Source organism: Pavona decussata, unplaced genomic scaffold (genome assembly GCF_977016875.1).
Source record: "Pavona decussata unplaced genomic scaffold, jaPavDecu1.1 SCAFFOLD_21, whole genome shotgun sequence".
Taxonomy (NCBI): Eukaryota; Metazoa; Cnidaria; class Anthozoa; order Scleractinia; family Agariciidae; genus Pavona; species Pavona decussata.
In genome coordinates this window covers 2,152,501-2,172,341 of record NW_028145444.1, presented here as the reverse complement: position 1 = coordinate 2,172,341, position 19,841 = coordinate 2,152,501, and the positions used below count along the sequence as shown (strand labels likewise).

Here is a 19,841-nt window from a genome sequence, read left to right as displayed (position 1 = left end):
TCTAAGGGCCCGCAAGGAGGAATGGCTATTCTGTGCAAACTGTGCTGGACTTCTTCAAACAAGAAACAAGTTAAAAAGCTTGTTGCCCTCATTGCTGCAGAGAGGAACAAGATTCTTCAAAGATATGGACTTAGTATTTAGTTTTATATGCTGTATACATGCAATGAACAATTTGAAGTGAACATTAAAAATGCCAATTTAGTGTAAAACTTCGATGTATCGTGCACATTAATGAGGTGTCAAAATACTTGAACCCGCGTACAAGCTGCACCCATAACTTTGGTCCCATTTTTCCGGAAAAAAGGTGCCGCCTATCTGCGAGTAAATACGGTATGCTGTATACTGTGATGATACTGTGAATACAGTATGTGATACTGTGAACGTTATGTTTTTCAAGCAGGTTAGTCTGAGACTGGGTAAAGAGGTCGGACAAATTTGGCCTACAATACAGTATCATTGAGAGAAATTTAGTCTGGAACAGGTCCGATAGGGTAGGGATTTCTGGTGCTTAGTCTAGAATGGGGTGGCAAAAGGTGGTTCAACATGACCTGGTATAGGTTGGGGTTTCTGAGGCTCAGCAGCACAACCCCCCCTCCCCCCCCCCAAAAAAAAAATTCCACTAAGTAGCCCCCACCCCTCCCACCTACAACCCCTCCCTGGAAATAAAAGAATCATTACACATAAACTGATAAACACATGATTAAATAGACTTAACCACAGTTTGTTCTGTTACAAAGCACACAAAGAAGTGACATATATTTAGACCACAAAAGAAGTGTAGTGGAAACACAGTCAACACAAGCCACAGGCGAGTGTTTCTCCCTTTTTCTTTCAAGTTTTCATCACTATTTGACATGTTTTATAACAAAACAAAGCGTGGCTAAGGCTTTTTTATTTATTTTCTTTTTATAGTACACATGAACTCATATAATAAATTTTTCTTCCATAGCTGTACTGCATAAGTGAAATTTCTCTTTAGTTTGCAAAAAAGCCATTTTTGCAACAAATTTAGAGCTCACAAATTTGGTATCATTTGCATGGTTTTATAATTTCCACAAGGCATGCTCAATTTCAATGAGCGACAGATGCAAGCTATACAAATTAAAATATTAATGTTAACTTAATTCAGAGATACTTCAGTTGAACCAAATTTATTAATTTTATAACTCCTTGAGTTTCCTACTTGGTATAATCTATTAATAATTTCACCAAATAATTATAAATATCTATTTATGCCCTACATTTTATGTTTCTTAATTAAACTATTTAAAACTTATAAACATTCCTCTCCTGAGAGGAATGGCGCCATTGATAATTGAAGGGTTTAGGCTAAGACACTGGTTGTCGTATAAGAAATTTAGTTGCATATTTAATTTTCGAGAAAAATGCTAAAATTCAAACAAGAAATGGCTTGAGAATGATGTATAATTCTAGAAAGTGAAAAAAAATAAAGAAATCCGAGTGCTCCCATCAGGAGTTGAACTTAAGACCTTCCGATTACTAGTTCAGATACTCTACCACTGAGCTACAGGAGACTCGCGGGAGCTAAGGCCATTAAACTAGGTTCATGGGACAAACATCCTGCATACTGCTAGGATTTGAATGTTGATCGCGTGGTATAAGAAATAAATGTGATGGTATATTTCAAGCCTGGTGAATGAATGAGAATGATGTATTATTCTAGAAAGTGACACAGGCATACTTGAAAAAAAAAAAAAAGAAATCTGAGTGCTCCTATCAGGAGCTTAATTCTACTTATTACTTTTCTAGAGAACAGAAAAAAGAAATCAGATAAGCATCTTTTCTGTAGGTTGCTTGCATTTTCTAGAAAAGCAATAAGCTACGGTGTATATATATATATTTTTTGTTTATTTAGCATTTTCCTCAAAAAGTTTCTTGAACAACAACTGGCCGGCCTCTGTGCCAAAATAGAACTTATTTGGAGCAATTTCGATTTTGAGGCAAAAAAGTCATGTACGCCTCTCTTGCGCAAAACTCTTCAATAATTATTGTAGGACCCTCATAACTTAATATATTTCTGTCACACTTTGTTGTTTTCGACAGCAGCACAAACTTTAAATTATTATCCAAATTTACTGTCTTGTGCACAAGGATTCTACTTGTAGTTTCTCTGTCAACTTTTATCAGTAAAAATCAGTTCCAGACAGGTAAGCTACCATCATTAATTTAATATTTCCTCTATTTAGCTCCCTGATGGGCTGGTCTCCCAAGAGAGAGGAGTGGGGGGTGGGGTGGGTGGGGGTTTCCAACATTTGTAGCTTAAAAACCCAGGTACATTTTCTAACGACTAACAGTTTACTCTACTGGTCATTTGCCACTATAAGATAATGATCATAGTGACATCCAAAATGGACTGCTCACAATTCAGACTGGAACTGGGATTTGGGGAGGTCTTAATAGAGAGAGGGGGCTAAAGAGAGGAAATAATATGATGTGAAGTAACTCTATTTCTTTGCCTTCTTCTTGAGTTGATTTCTCTGTTTCTTCAGTTCATGTAACTCCTTCAGCTGCTCAATTTCATCTTCAAGACGTGCTATCTTGGAACTGGTAAAAGAAAAAGTCATGGCCCTTCAAAACAGAGTACAGATGGATTGCGTGCCTCTCCCACCTGGCTTGACCAATCAAAGATTGATATTGCAAAATATTTCCTAAAAATTACGACCCAATACCCAGACCTTTGTAAATCTTTGTATTCTGACTTGTAACCTTTATTGTGCAGTTCCAGAAAATATCCAAACTCCCCCCATGGAAGGGTTTCTTGGTTTACACTCCCCCTCCCCCCAGGAAATTCCAGTTTAGCTTCATACTTTGCTTCTAAAATTTTGGCTTTTAAGACCCCCTCCCCCTAGGAATTTCCAATGATCTTCCATGGGGTGGGTATGGATTTTTTCAGTAACAGCACATTGTACATAATTATGTACCTTTCCATTTTTTTTTATTGTACTTGTTGAAACAAAATTGCAATCTTTCACGTTTAAATGAAAACCAATCATTGGAAACAACATTGATCAAGCAATAACAATAGATGACCACTTATATTATAACTACTGATATTGATTGGGATCAGCCAATCTATGGCAGTTACAAGAAAAAACTCCTTAACTACATCAACTGTTATCTATTTGTCATGTTACAACTCAGGTCAATCATCGTACAAGTAGATACTTGCCAGGAGTCTCTTTTCAATTGCCCATAAATTTTTCACTCTTTTTGTTTCATCTGCTCAAAGAGCCAATAATAGAAACAGCACAATTTTTTTGGGAAAGGTTAACATGCCCAAGACTTCAGTGCGGACATAATTTGTGGTAAAATGTACAGCTACCATCATTTTCCGTGTGGTGGATTACACACATTATGACAATCGGGACAATAACATTATTGCAACACATGTAAACCATAATTGATAATCGTTTCCTACCTTTTCACTTCCTCTCTTTCAATCTGCTTATAACTACTTTCCATGCCTGCCAAATCATCATCACCATCATCATGGAATCTGCCAGCAAGATCACAATCAAGCAAATTCAGACCTTACGTTCACGCTGCAACTTAATAGCTTATTTGAGCACCCTAGCTTGAATTTCTTAAGGTTGTTTCCCCTGGGGTTGGGACGTGTGGCTCCGTTCTCGTAACTCCGACCCTATTTTAGACCAAAATATGTAATTTTCTGGTACCCTTTTTCAGATCTGGCCTCTAATAAAATTCATACCCATTTTCAGATCTGGTTTCTAGAATCCATAAGCCTATTTCTGTAAAATCCTTACTTGGTTTTAGACTTCAGACCAAAATGGTTAAAAATATCTATACTCTACTTCAGACCAAAAGGGCTAAAAAACAATACCCTTTGATGCCACACAACTATATAATTATTTGCTTATATAGCATGGGTACAATGTAATTTGCTGAAAGCAAGTTTACTAACAGTAAACCATAGTGGGTGTTGTTTGTCAACTGCATTAAAAAGCAATGATGTCAAAAAATTATATACAAGCTCGTGAAAAAAGAATGATACCCCATTGTGACAATGGCTAAAGAATGACAAATCACAATGTGCTTCCCAGTGCTGATTAGCCGCTGCTACAAGCTGTTAAACGAATCAAGTGCATACCATCTTCACAGATATATTTTTGAACAGCCAATAACCCATTTTACAGTTGTGTGTTTAGTGACTTGGCCTTTGAGCAGAAACAAACTGGAGTTAACTTTGTACAAACCTCAGTGCCTTTGAAATGATTTACAAGTAAAAAAACACAGTCTTGCTTCCACTCAAAGGCTAGGATATTAAATGCACAATTTCTAAAATTTAATGTTCCTGGCTAAAAACAAAATGCCAGTCTATCCAGAGTAGTATATTGTCCTGGAACCGGTTGTTAAAAGAGCATATAACTTTATCCAACCGATAAATTATTGCTACCCAGCAGATAAGATGTACTCCAGATAATACATTTTATTGGCTGGATAAGTTATGTCGATCTCTTTGAACAACTGGGGCCTGATCATAAAACATCTTTAGTTAAGTTTACGTCATTAAGTAGTACAAACCTTGACCTATCGTAGTTAAAAATTTCCCTGATATACTTGGACACATCGACCTCGTCTCCATCTCCGTCATCAATAAAGTCATCCATGTCATCCAAATCCTCCATGTCAGGATTCCTCTTTCTCTTCAGAGTATCCCGCTCTCTTCTTTTTCCATGCTGTCCTTCTTTCACTGGCCACCTATCATTATTACGATGAACAACCTTGGAACTACTTAATTTTCCTTGATTCACTGAGGAGGAGGCTTTTAAGGCAAGTCCTTTCTCTCTGCCAGCACTCATTAATCCTTTTGATCTCTTTAAATCTTGCCTACTTTTAGAATCTCCTACGGGTGACAATGCTTTGTCCGCAACTTCTTTGGCCTGTAATTTTGAAGATCTCTTTTCATGCATTTGTCCTGTTGTTTTTCTATCCTTAACAGTCTTGCCCTGTCCTCTATCTACAACTTTGCTTCGTTCTAGACTTCCGTTTTTCGCACCTCCTCTCTCTACCTTGCTTCCTCCTTGCTTCACACTTCTTCCATGTTCTAACACAGGCGGTAACTTGGTACTGCCATTTTTATTTTTCTCAGCAACAGCAAGCAACGCTTTGAAATCCATGGGTGCACCTCTTTTTATACTCCCCTGGCCCTTGGAAAAAGACTTTTTGGAACTAGAATCAGGATTTTTAGTGACAGGTTCTAGAGAGTGTCTTGTTCTGTCTGGTTTCTTTGAAGATGTCTGGCACGTTGTCTTTGAATCTTTATGTTCAGAAACTTTTTGTTTCTCATTCTTGTTATCTAGATGCTTCCTAGCTGTTACATCTGAATCAGATGATTTCTTTTGTCTTTGACTACATGTTGCATCCTTCGCAGACTCTTTCCCAAGAGACTGTTCCAAGCGTTCCTCAATCTTAGCACGTCTTGCTGCCTTCTCCTCTTCTGTATTTATAAATTAAATAAGCAAAATACTCCAGTAAGTCCAAGGTTGACAAAAGAAAAAAAAAATTGTTAAATGTCAGAATGTCTGTGTATTAATGAAAGGTATTTAGCTGTTAGACATTTTTTGATTGGAAAATTATGAAAAATTTAAAAGGCTAAAAAAACTCGGAAAAATGTTCATAAACAGGAAACACTCTGGTCCAACACCTTATGTTTTCGACTATTCTGTCATCTTCAGGATGATACTAAAAGAAAAAAAAGACATCTACATCTACATCTATATTTAATTAAGTTGGTAAAGTCATGAGACATCACACCAGCTTAAATAGACTACACAATAAGTAACTCGATAAAAAAAAATAGATGAATAAAAATGTATATAAATAACATTAAATCCATGGGAATAGTTTTGCAATGAAACAGTGTTTATGTTGAGGTTCAATTTTATCCGTGGTTTAAATTTCATAGATTACCATACCCAAGAACAATGGAAGATAAAATTTAAACCAAGGATAAATTTGAACCACAACGCAAATCAGCAAAGTCACACTCACAACTCAACATCCTCAAGGAACTACTAGTTAGCCAAAACGAGCTTTCATTGATCATACGCAAGCAGGGGTTTTATAAGGTACTACTGGCACCCATTTACTCTGAACATGGTACAGTACCTGCCCTTAGAGAGAATTAAAACCAGTCTAAAGAAATATAAAACAAATTTGACCTGTCTTTAAGGACATAGGCTCCATTACCAGCCACTGTTCGGCACGCGGAAATCGAGCCTAATAAAGACGCAGAACATTTTTTGACCAGTTTATGACTATGCAATAAAGTAGAACTCCAAAAAGAAAACAGGAGTAGCAGTGCCTTTTTTGAGAGATAACCTAAAAAGCTGTAAAATACAAAGCAATGTATGAGGTTTTTTGGGTAAATTGGACCTCGGTTATCTCTCAATAATTTTTGAACATTAATTGTGAATTTTAATATGTTAATCCTTATAGTTACTCCTAGATCTCTCACATTCTAGTTCACATTTTATTTTATTTTCCTTTTTTTTTTTTTTTTTTCCGTATATATGCATTTCTTTTAAATCTGCTCAAAGACACTAGTTATAAGCTACTTTCAAATTCAAGTGAAAATAAAGTTTATGTATGTCTGAAAATGCATGGTTTAACCCCAGTTTTCTTTTTTGGATACCGATAACCCTTACTAAGATCTGCTTTCCCACAGAGTTATAAACCACACAAAAATATCCCTTTATTAGCAGGTACCACCCATATGGAATCTAAGTTTCTCAGACTGTCCTGAGAAGCACAGAATATATGCGGAGTAGAAAAAGGAGGCGCCCACTGGTCCTTCATTACTAAATATAGTGTAATACTGGTGTTTTGCCAGCACAGATTTTTCCCCCGACTAAAAAAAAATGGCTTACCTGCCTTCCTTTTCCTTTCAAGTTCTCTCTTTGCTAGGAAGGCTTTCACAGCTTCATCTGAAACACCACTCTTATTTGATTTACTGTCACAGTTTCTCGCAGTCGCATCTTTTGTCTCCTATGATTGGATATTTTTTTCAATAATCAGAGTATTGCTCAGTTTGTCGACTAGTACTAATATCCAGGTAAGTTGAGTCTTTTGACATTAGTTTGACTAATTTTTATAGAAGGTCACCATAAAAACACAGCCTAACCCTATTCAACCTGGAGGGGAGAGGGGAGGTGGGGGGGGGGGGGGGTGCAGAAACTACCCAAACTGACTTTTTTAATACAAAAGCAAACACTACCAACTGTGACTTTTTCCTAAAATTTCCTGTAGAAATTTCCCTAGTTTATTGAAGGTATAAAGCTATGAATTTTTCTTTACATTACAGCATTAAGTATTTCAAGAATAACAATTGTTTCCCAAGTATTTTGAACCTTTTTTTTTTTTCGTCAATGTGTCTTTTTAGGAAAGATTTCCAGAGAAATGTTCAGCATTCCATTCACATGTTGGGCATTACAAAGAGAAATTTGAATGTTCATTTCATTCTCGGAAATACTGGTCACGCGTGACGTGAATTGACTGTAACAATATGGACATCAGAAGGACAGTACTGAGTGTATTCAATATCATTATGGATCACTGAGCTTAGGCACCTACCCACAATAAAGAGGGTTTCATAATGAATTTTTACACACTAAAAGACAGATAGTGGACACAAGGATAAGTCATTTGAGTGTGAAAATGGTACAGACATTATCTCAGACATAAAACCATCTGATTTTCTCTATCAATTTTTCCATCTATCAAGACAATTATAAAAAAAAATCAGACAACTCTTATATCCAAAAAAATATATACATCCTGTCGGTGTGGCCATCTGAGACAATTTGTTTATCCAAATCATAATCCAATTCTGCCGCCCATCTTCTATTGTGAAATTGGCTAGTATGTTGACGTCTAGTAAGAGAAATTTGTGACTGTTATAAAATTGTTAATTCTTGATCAGAGCTGGAGCTTGCACCAGGGTAAAGTTCTAACTACTATGTAGAGAAACGATTTAAAATGTGGTCATGTGGTTCTCACTACAAAGAAAAAAATTACTTTTATTTGAGATGAATTACTGGCACCAAAAATGATAATTTACGACTTTTAATAAGCTTATAAATAAAAATAAAATAAATGGAATTTCAGTGGCTTCCACAGAGTGGCTCTTTCATCCACTGTTTCCAGGTCAAATTGGAATTTGGGAATGTTGGTTTATAAGCTTATTTTTTATTTATATTTTTGATTACCTGTTTCTTTATACGAGTTTTATTCTGAGAAGCCAAGTCCATCAATTGTTTGAAATCCATGGCATGCCCTGGCGAAGAAAAATTACAAAGAGAGGTTTAAAATCACCTGTAAAATCGTCAACCAATATCAGCGGAACCTCAAATATTGAGCGGGGGTTAAGCTCGCGATATGGTTCCTCCGAATACGGAAGAAGGCAAATAAATATTTAACTCGCTTAAGTTTTATACATATGAACACAAGACTTAGTTTATTTCTTGAAAATATAACATGCTTTTAAAATGCATATATTAATAAGTAACGTGGCGCCACGTAAACTATTAAAACAATGGACAGGGAAAGTCGTGCCTCAGTGATATTTATTGCACTTCAACATGAACGATGATGAAACGAAATTATTTTAATGTTATTATGCTGTTATTGAACATAAATTCTTTAAATTTCGAATGAAAACCACTCCTTACCGTTATGTGTCTATATCTTTTCCTTCAGTCGTACGGCTTCTAAAAAAATAAGAACTTTTTACAGCCTTTTGGCACAACAGGGAAAAAGGAAGGAAAGTTGTTCAGCTGTGCGGCCATTTTATTAGTTCCCAGATCACTCGGCCCAAAACTCCAACCTCGTTCCCAGGGCCGTCCGCGGGGTTAGCCACGACGAACAGCCCTGGGAACGAGGTTGCCCAAAACTCTTGCCTAATGAAGGATATCCCAGCATCCAACTGTGGTGCTTACGTCGGTTGGGAGAATTTATCAACTGAGTTAATTAACAGGACTATCCATATAACATCCGCTATCGACCTGAAAAAACAAAAAAGAAAGTTCAGCGGAAAGTTGACTTTCTGTATAATACGGCAAGGTTTTTTAAAAGGGCAATGTCGCCTGTCCTTAGTGAGCATTTGAAGAACCAAACAGTATGTTTGTTTGTTTGTTTGTTGTATCAGAGTTCGCCAGTTTTGAAATAATTACCTTACAAAAGCGCAGAAACTAGCATGAATCATCTTTGGTTGCGCATGGCTAGGTTGGAAATGGATTGCAACTTTAAAAAGTTGGCCAATTTTTTCAAATTATTTTCCAATTAAATGTGAATTAAGGAGAAACGAAGACTCGGAAAAAATCCGAAGGGTCAAATTGTGGGTCACAGTCGAGTCTTCGTTTCTCCCTAATTCACATTTAATATCCTGTTGTTGTTGTTGTTTCTCCGTTAAGTATTTTCCAATTTATTGGAAAAATCGCTAAAACCAGGCTGAATTTGGTTGGTTCTTCATTCGAGAAATCACTTGATTTTCGTCTCGTTACTCTATAAAGAGCAATTTTAGGTTTGAGCAAAGGTACTTTGTCAGATATAGTTTGCAGATTTAACCAAAATGCAGCAAAATGGCGGGATATTAGGCCATATTACCCCTTTAACTTTCTGCTCAATGATGTGGCCAAATTATCTAGGCCGCTTTTGAAAGCGATTTCCTGCCCGAGGCTGAGACGAGCCCAGCGGGTAAAAATGCTGCAGTATTTATTCTATTAGAACATTAAGTTTTCAAATATCTTTATCATTGCAAGTATAAACCGTTAACTGGGCAAAATAAAGGGGAAAACCTCTGTTCTGTTTGCTAATCAAATCGCGGAAGGCCAAGAAACTTAAAGTTTATCAGTCATTTTCGAAGTTGTCATCAAAACCTTGCTATAAAAGGAAAGGATAACCATATTATTTGTGTGTGTGGTGTGTGTTTTGCTTTCAATCTCTTATTCAGTATATGCAATTTGCAAATGGCTTTATACACTGAGAGCCACAGGCACACGATACAGCATCACACGCAGCCCGTTTTGAAATCGCAAGGGCCACACGACGCTGACCTTACGTGCAACATTGCCCAGTAACATACATGTACCGTTCTCTCTCTATCTCTAAGGTATTGAAAGGTGCTGTAAGGTACATCGTTCCATAAATGGGTCTAAGGCGGGCTATAGAGATTACAGTCAGAATGTCAATTCAGATGTACTGAAAACAGTGTAGAACCGACGCTTTGAGGCAGCCTGTTGCTGACTTCTCAGTAATTCCGTCTGATAATGAGCTGTAGAATCACTGAGTTAACTCCCGCAAATCTCGCTTCAGAAAAAACAGTGTTAATGCGTAAATGCATATGACTCATATCCCGAGAACCGAATGTTACAAATTAAAAGTTCGTTTTTATAGGGGATCGAGCAAAACTATGAAATTCTCTCCCTTTGAATCCGAAGTCATCAAATATAAAGCTGTTTTTTAGTAGTATCTTTCAACGGCTTTCAGACCATCGCTTGATCCTAAATTTGATTGCTTTTCCTTTTAATTCTAGGATATTTTATATCTATTGTGCATAATATATTATGATTTGCCTTGTTAGTATAATTTTACTTCAGCCGATCACCCGTAGACAACATTACTTATATTTACATACGTCTGTCATGCAAAGAACAGTTGTAAACCTATGCGGAAACTACCGTGCATAAATGAAACTGATTTAATTTAATTCGTTTGAATTCTCTCTTTCTCTTTTTCAAACCCGATTCCACAATTACACCTGAGGCCGCTAAGAAGTTAAAAACACTGCGGAAAGTGAATAAACAACATGTACATGTGAGCTGAATTGTTGCTTTATGATGAAAATCAAACTATATAATTGAAGATATGAAGCCAGGCACAAATGAAGTGTTGTGCCGCTAGCACTGACAGAGCCGGGTACATACACTACAGAGCCGTTAATTCTCTGATCCATCATTGTTATAATTGAAGCGCGCATAAAGGATCCTTTCACGAAAGTTCTACTCTCTTATAAACTGCGATAATTTATCATTGACAAACAGCCTTCAATTGCGAGAAACTTTTACTCGCAGTTAAATGACGTTGTGTTTACTTCCTTCAATGTTGGGCGTTTGTGTAGCGGCAAAAGACTAAAGATTGACTTTTGCGTTGAAATAGCATTAAAAGGACGAAAATGAAGAAGAGTGGCCTACAGAAGCTTACAGAACCTCGGAGCAAGTTTTGACTAAAGTTTTCGCGTAGCCTAACAAGTTGTTTGATAATCAGTACATATATCTTCCCGGGAACAGCGTCTAACGTTTTATGAATAACGGCGCGCTTCGGCGTGCCAGAATAATTCTTTTGAAATTTAAAGAGCTTGTATTCTCAGAAATTTTTCAGTATGTGACAAAACCAGACACCTAAGAAACAAAAGACGTTTAGTTCGATTGAGTAACCTCCTTTTCCATCACTCTCTCATTACAACACTGAAGTTATGAATTAACACGGATCAGGAAACGATGCAAGCGATCTTTACCGCCTTACGTGACGGTCAACCGGAAGCGCAAATTTGGATTTGAATATCTTTTAGCATTCCAAAAGAAGACTTTACATAGCATTCAGCTGCCACAGAACAAAGAAACAATAATTTCCCTCATCAAAGATCTCATTAAGACTTTCGCCACTATTCGTGTCCATTGTAGTTAAAAGAAGCATTCTGTATAAGTTGAAGAAAAGTTTATTCAGCGAGATAATTATGTAGTGTTGGGTCCCACATGGCAGTTGTAACTACTTTACCAAAAACTTGATTGAGAACTTTTAATTACTGAAAACCTCAGTTAACGGCTGCTGTTTACCTTCCTTAGTGGCAGCTGCGCTTCGATAATGAGTTAACACGCCTTCGAGAAGGTTGCCTACCGGTTGAACACAAAGCAGTATTCTGATGAATAGAAAAAAAAGTAAGAACCCTTAATATTCTAACGGACACTCACTTCACACCTCTTTGTTTATTCCCTTTCTTCTGATCCCCCAGCTTTAAGGCGCCTTGTGAAGGCTTTTTGATCTTTCCCCTTGTCGTAAATGTAAGCCTCGTCAGAACCGTGCAAGCCGCGGTTGGTTTTGCGAACAGACAGTAACTTTTCGAATCTTCCTAACAGATGTTTTAAGAACAGATATATATTTGCATATCTACCGTTAATAAACTGCAGTTCAGAGTTAATCGAAAACACAAGAGAAAAATAAAAAACGCTGAACGAAGTCTAGTAGATCAAATAGAGAATACGGTGGCCCTAAATTCGGGACTTGGAATCAATCATTTGCGGCCAAGCTGCCAAAAAGGAAATCAGTCATTGAAACTTGTGGAAAACACCCGAACCGTTTGTTCAACTCAACCATTTACATGTATTAATTTTTTTGAATATGCTATCTTCATTAAAAATATTGTGACCACCAACACTTTCTTTTAAGACTTTTGATGTTTTTCTTCTTGAGTACACGTCGAATAAACATGAATCCCCCTGTTTTTGTCATTACTTTTAATCTCTTTATTGACTCTTCAGAAAACGGAGTGGTTTTCACGCTTAATTGCGCAGAGCAATGTCTTTCTTCAAAAACAAACAGGAAGCGAAGATAGCTGATTTGTAAGCTTGTGTCAATGTGGACTTCTCTTTAAAATACCCAGGCAGTTAGGGCTGACTAAGTAAGTTCAAAATAGCGTTCAATTTGATGGATGTTTTTTTTTTTTAGAATTAAATCTTCTTTAGTTCAATTTTACTCAGACTATTATTATGAGACTTGAGGCACCTGCGCTTCGATAACAACAAAACTGAATGATTGTTTAAACATATATCTAAATCGTTGAAAAAACAACGCTGTGTGCAAAGAGTTTGTGGAGGATAATTATCCTTTTAATGAATAAAAACCTCCTTTAGTCTTGCCATTTGTTGACAAAGAAAGCAACGGGATCGTTAAATATAGCGAGGACAAATGTGTGCGCTATGGCGGAAAGGCCTTCAGTTTGATACGATACGTAAAACCGGACATTTTTTAACCCTCTTCAGTTAGGTTTCTTCCAAATAAAGTTCTTTAAAAAAAATGAGTCGTGTGGTAACAATCAAACCCTTATAACCGCAAGTTTCCAGTCCGTTTGGCCGACTTCTTGTTCTTTTAAGAAAAAGAAGAGAGAGTGGCAGTTTCTTTCCTGGGCACTCAACGTTTCTGTTAGGAAGGCCTAAATCGCCACAGAAATTCGGATTAAGTCCTAATGAAAATGTTAAGTCACTTTTCTTCGGCAAAATGTCAGCTCAGAATTCTGAAATACTGTCAAATTAATTCCTCTCGCTTTCTAAGGAGCAAACACGTCGTTGAAAATGTTAAATAAGGTCAGCTAGCATTTCCGTATAAAGCCAACAAAAGGTCGCAAATTCGAGGAATAAGATTCCTTCCTCTAAAACTTTCAGCAACTTGAAATCCGAACAGATCTAACTACATTAGCTTACACAAATATCCCTTTAAAGGGCACGGAAAGATTTAGGAACACAGCAAACAGAATTTTAAACGTTTGCTTTTCATCATTACAGCAGAGAGCACCTACGAGCAGTAACATTGAGAACGTACTTGCTCGCTATCAGTATGCTCTTCCTTTGTCAGAATGAACACAAGTTACAAACGCAGTTAAAATTGGTCTAGTTTATCAGAGAGCTTCGGTCTGATCGTTAAGGTCGTGTGAATTTGTCTAAAACTCCGTCGACGAATATTATTTTTACCATGCAATTTCGTGACCTCTTCAAAAAAAAATCGAGATGATTTATTTCGATTCAAATTCATCTGTTACTAGATGAAGGATCAAATTGAACTTCATAGCATCTGTTTCCACCCCGGCGGCTCCGTTGCCAGTAAACGAACTTTTCTTTTCTTTCTTAGCGGTCTTAATGACGAGATTCATTTCAAAAGCGCTAAAGAAGTATGAAAAACTAAAATTATCTAACAAATAAACCCGATTTCAGCTGTCCCTCTTTTGAAAAAGGTGAGAAACGAAACTATTTTCATCTCTTTGTGCCAGTTCAATTCACTTCTTCCAATCATGATTCATAACGAACAAAAACAACTTTTAGTTCTCGGCCAGAATATGAATTGACTAGGATATTTTTCCTTTTTCTCAATGTTAACAGAATCATTTTGTTTTTATCCGTGATATTCCGCTCCCTTTCTGTGCAATAAGCGAATTTCAATCAACAAAATAGTGATTATGAATGCGCGCATTTGGGAATTGAAACATAACATTGGTCAGGCATTTATTGTACAAACATAACCAGCGGTTAGATTAGTCAAAATATTATAACGAACTCATCATGATTTCAACCATTCATTTCGAGAAAAGAATAGAAGACTGACTTGGGTTGCGTCTGCAGAATATATGTTTGATATATTACAGCTCATACAAAAACTAGATTTTTAAAGACCCGTCGTTGTTGTTTTCCCTGTTAAAGTTATTAATTTACACCTTTCGCGATTCGATGTTTTTAATACTAGTAAGCGATAGCGCTTAAAGTTTTGCCTTAGCTTTTAGGAGTTTGTTTTTAAGCCTTAAATATCAGCTACAGAAAAACGTTCCTAAGGCATGAGACATTTTTTTGATGAAATTTGTTTTGCGGATCATTTGCATCAAAATAAGATTGTTTCTTTCAAGTTAATCAATGAGGTGTATTCAAGCCCTTGATGAAGGAGATTTTCTTGCATAAATTGGAGCAAATTTCCGCCTCCAAGTCGAAGTCCTTTCAAATTAGGCGACAAAATGATAAGACCTCGTTCTAATCGCCGATAATTATGCACACATCATTCCAATATTCTCAGTTTGATTTATGTTTGAGGGTTATACTTCTGAGTGATCAACGAAACCATCAAAACACTTTGGATTCATCCCTCAAAGCGATGCTACTGGCCAGCGACTAACTGCTTGCTATCACATTAATTAAGCGACCGGAGGAAAATAAAGAGATTGATAGTAAACGAGCCGCGTAAGCTATGGTAATAATCAGTGGGGGTCGATTAATAGTCTCGCAGAAAACTAAACACGAAGATTGGAAATTAAAAGTGAAAAACACCTGTTATGTGCGAGAATATAAGTGACATGATATGCTATGCAATACCGATATCACAAGTTATTGAGACCGCTTATTCATCAAATGCGCGATATTGACCACCGCACGAGGCCTTAGAAATATCAGCTCTCAATCATTTTCGGCAGTCAAATCGGAAAGGGAAACGATGAACAGAAAAAACGAAAGGCTTTTGCATTCCAACGAAAATCTTTGTGAAAAACGTCGGAATGATCGCCTTCGCGACAAAAGGGATTGTATGCTAGCGGAAAACAACTATGACGATACGTAGCAGATATCAAGAATTATTGACCTTCAAGCACGGAATACTGACGGGGACCGGGAGATAAGCTTCTCTAGGTAAAATAAGTGATATTTAAGGAATGTTATCTCAATGATAAAAGTCGCACGACAGCTTGGCGGGTTCTTTTATACTAAGACAACGCCCTGCATGCTCTGACTAGCTAAATGTTAAGATTGCGTGTTTTTTATTCCACACAATGTCTACTATCAGTGAGAAAAAGATAAGAACGAATGTCCTTCCTGATTTCTGTTTTTATTTTAACGATTCGCTTTCATATTTTATTATTAAAACAAACAATATGAAATGATATCAAGCAGTATTTACCCAGACGATCGCTCTGTCATTCTTGGAGCCAATAATTGATCAGTTATTCGAGGACAACCAAATTTTCTTCCTTTAGTTTTCTTTGCTGTCTTGCTTAAAAGTCTTAAAACTGATTACGTAGTGCGTCTAATGGCTTTCCGTTGGTTGTGCGAAGTTTGTTAGACCGCATTTAAAGATAAAGTAAATATTTTTCTGGTCGTAGTCCATTTTCAAAGGGCAGATGATACGATAAATACAAGCGTGGAAAAGTTCGTTTTTTCCCTTAGTTAGTCGTGATAAATGCGGAGCCGATAGCAAAAGAATATCAAGTATCATTTGTGTATTGAGAATCACTGTATTTTAGAAATGCAAGAATCATCATCATGAAGTATTAGATCAAGTTTTATTCTTTAAGTAACTAGGACAACTAGCGCTTAAGCTATAGTAATCGCCTTCAGATTTCGAAAAAAAACTGAAAGCTTTTCGGGTCTTTAATTTCAGGTAATTTAAAAAATTATGAAACTTCTCGTTCAAATTCCAAGTACGAAAAAAATATTTCGTTCACCTTCGACCGCCCTAAGAATTCGCGAGATTGTGCCAGTGACAGTCAGTTACTTTCGGGGCTTTTGTATATTCTCCTGCACTCACGAATTTCAACAGACAAGATGGGTTTTTTTACGTACTATGTTATATCTCGCTTTTACACGTTGACTTACTTTGTTCCGTTCATATAACGGATCATTACAGTGCTCCTATGTGAAAATATGGCTGATTCACTTAGTATGAATATTTCTTCCTGTCTGTTTCAATATGTATTGATTCTTTACCAAACTGTCGCCCACACTACCGAACGTTAACTCTCGTAGTTACTAGCAGTACCGTAGGAGGTTTTGTAGATCTTCCCTTACGAATTGATGGTACTCAGTAATTTAGACACGTTGGCCGGTCAGTTCCGTGATTGATCCGATAGTCATTACCACTTAAACCGAGATTTTTTGCATTGTTCAAAACTGGTTTCAATGTTGAATTTTAGTTGTGAAAATCAAAACATTGGACAAGAATAATTGATAGCAATCCAAGTTTATGAGCTAAAAATGAATTTGAAGTTCTGCTAATTTTAGGAGTGTTCGATTCTACATGATTCAAACAACCACGCCCTGGTCTGAACTGTTTAAAACAGGGTTAAGCTAACTCAGGATTAATATCAATAACAGTGTTCCTGATAACTATTTGTTATTGAATTGAATTGAACCGCTGGGTGCCCCGGCTGACTAAGCCACCGGCGCCTCTACTTAAACCAATGTCCGATGTAATTCTTATTCCAATCATGACTTGGCTTATGTGTAATTTCAGTTCCAAGAGCACTAGCTACATACTTTTGCTTTGAGTCGGTTTGAGTGATACGATTAACTGCTTTACTTGAGTTCTTGATGGTGACTGGTTATATGTGAAGGTTTCAGTATGTGATTTTTATATATACAAAGAGTACCTTTGACTGACGGTTCGTGAAAGTAAATGAGTATTGTTATTCTCAAAGCCAGCCAGTTAATCAGCCAGTCAGTCAGTCAGTCAGTCAGTCAGTCAGTCAGTCAACCAGTCGGTCAGTCAGTCAATAAGTCAGTCAGTCAGTCAGTCAGTCAGCCAGTCAGCCAGTCAGCCAGTCATTGAGGCTGTAAGTCAGTGAGTTAATAAGTCAGATAAGAGGGCTAGTTTTTAAAGAAACTATGGTACTGCGTCGATATTCGCTGTGACGAAGGTGTAACGCTTGAAACGTCACTGAGTACTCGAATCTCTTTAAGGTGGCCAAATAACCTTATCAACCACTCTGTTGATAAAACCAATTATTCGTAGTCAATCAATAAATCAATCAATCAATCAATCAGTCAGCAAGTCAATCAGTCAGTCAGTCAGTCAGTCAGTCAGTCAGTCAGTCTGCCAGTCAGTCAGTCAGTCAGTCAGTCAGTCAGACAGGCAGTCGTCAGTCAGTCATTCAGTCAGTCAGTCAGTCAGTCAGTCAGACTGTCAGACTGTCAGTCAGTCAGTCAGTCAGTCAGTCGTCAGTCATTCAGTCAGTCAGTCAGTCAGTCGGTCATTCGGTCAGTCAGTCAGTCAGTCGGTCATTCGGTCTGTCAGTCGGTCAGTCAGTCAACCAGTCAGCCAGTCATTCAGTAGTACTTTATTTACTCTCGGCGTTCCATTCAGTGACCCTTGGAAACTGCAGTCACTCAGGCAATCAGGATGAAAGTCAGTCATTAAGTCGTTCATTTTGATAGTCATTCAGACAGCAAGTCATTCAATCAATCAGTCAGTCACTCCATCATTGAGTCAGTTAGTGTCAGTGGCTGACTGTGTACTCAGCTTCCACGGGATAAAAAATTCCTTTAAGCGAATTTTTAGCCCGCGGAAGTTGCGTAAACAGGTCTTTTTCCACGTGAAGTGAACATCTAAGAGATTTAAATTAATAAAAATAAAAGAACCAAAGTGCAAGAGTCCTTTCCCCCTTAATAATGAGTAAAATTATCAGATAGAGAGGATAGCTTTAATAGACAATTTTCGAGTTGCTTTGAACCTCATTATGAAAGCGAGGTTAAGTGCAAAAGTTTATTTTTACGAAAATTAGTTTTCATTCATATGCAGAACAAAACTAATTTTCATATGAAAAGTTTTGCACTTACCCTCGCTTTCATAGTGAGGTTCACAGCAACTCGGAAATGGCCATTTCTCAATTTGTTCATTCTCTCACCATCTGAGCCGGTTGTAGTTTGGGTCAGTGGATCACGCCTTAGTCCCAGATCGTTGACGCTTAGAATAGATCTAGAAATTAAACTTCAGTTTTCGTTTACATAATTTGCTTTGTCATTGCTCTAAGTCGCTGGAAAATCAAATAACAGGAGAATTGGAAAAAAAAACAAATATCAAAAGAGAGTTAACTATGCAATGGTAGACTATGGCTTTATCTCTAACAGTAATTTTTAACACGAATTAAATTGTTAGACCACAGCTAGACTGAGGGCGCATAACATTTCATTGAATTTACTATATATATATTTTTTGTGAATTTCACATGATCGTAGTCAGTTATAACTTGCAATAAAGACGCATTTACCCTCTCTATGCGTAACTGTTTGCTATCCTAAATGAGGTCATTCTGACCAAGGGCTAACGCTCAAAATAGTCAGCACCCGAATCTCTTTACGGTGGCCAAATTACCTTACAGCAGTCGGTGTTTTATATTTACCGATTACCTTTTCAACTCTGTCAGCGAAGGCGCAAAACATTTCATTGAGTTGGGTCAGCGGTGAGTTGACCAAGATGGCCGCAATTTTATGAGCTCTGCTCGTTTTCTTTCAATTGTGTTTTATTTATTCATTTATTTTCTTATTTAATTCTTTTTCTTTTTGTTTAATAAATCATTTCTATTTTGTGCTGTTAATTTTCTGTTCCTTTTGAGCGTGTAAACAACTATCAATGCTACCCACCTCGAATAGCCCTTGCTTATTGTGGGTATCTAATATTGTAATAAGTCTTCTCTTATAATAAATTGTTGTTGTTGTTGTTGTCTGTTGATAAACCAAACATTCGTTTCTACTCCCCACCGATGCAGCACCATAGTTTCTATAGAAACTAACCTGGTTATCCGTTTAGTATATATTTTAGCAGAGATGGCAAAGTGTGCTTTAAGTTCTGTAAAACGTTTGAGCACCCTAGTGAACGAAATCAGGATTCCCCGTACGCCAAAGATCAAGTGAGTGGAAAATAAAGTGAGATAAAAGAGTCGACATTTTCACGGGAAAAATTGAAGAAATTACTCCAATTTGCTATTTGGAGCTGCCGAAGTGAAGAGTGCTTCTAACAGTGGCCAACGTTTGCCACTTATGTCCAGAAATGCACTTAACCCTGATTTTGGGTACTTTATATAAAACAGACCTTTTTGTCGTTTTCATATGGCCTCATGTTTGACAGAATTATTTGTGTTTCAGTAAGAATTTAGGGTAGGGGAACCTATTCTTAATATATTTTTTTTTTAATAAGGGGTTTGAACTTTTCCCCGCCTTCGTTCGGTATTTCAGCGGCCGCCTCTTTGTGCCTTGCTATTACGCAACATTATGTTATGTTATGCA

The 19,841-nt window shown here is 37.0% G+C and overlaps 1 protein-coding gene across 1 annotated transcript; it reads right to left on the bottom strand.

Moving 5' to 3' along the window:
- Positions 1-695: 695 nt before the first annotated feature.
- LOC146486175 (uncharacterized) lies at positions 696-8,856 on the bottom strand. Its single transcript, XM_085098963.1, has 6 exons — positions 8,712-8,856; positions 8,250-8,317; positions 6,912-7,029; positions 4,564-5,479; positions 3,440-3,517; positions 696-2,565 (listed from the first exon to the last, which is right to left on the bottom strand). The coding sequence occupies exons 2-6, from the start codon at positions 8,307-8,309 to the stop codon at positions 2,466-2,468; spliced, it is 1,272 nt and encodes a 423-aa protein (XP_084955089.1). The 5' UTR covers positions 8,310-8,317; positions 8,712-8,856; the 3' UTR covers positions 696-2,465.
- Positions 8,857-19,841: the final 10,985 nt, after the last annotated feature.

Coding starts and splice junctions, on each gene's coding strand:
- LOC146486175 (XM_085098963.1), bottom strand. CDS start 8,309: ATGGATTTCAAACAATTGATGGACTTGGCTTCTCAGAATAAAACTCGT. Junction 7,030..8,249: donor AAACTCGTATAAAGAAACAG/GTAATCAAAAAT, acceptor ATCCAATCATAG/GAGACAAAAGATGCGACTGC. Junction 2,566..3,439: donor GAAAGAGAGGAAGTGAAAAG/GTAGGAAACGAT, acceptor TTCTTTTACCAG/TTCCAAGATAGCACGTCTTG.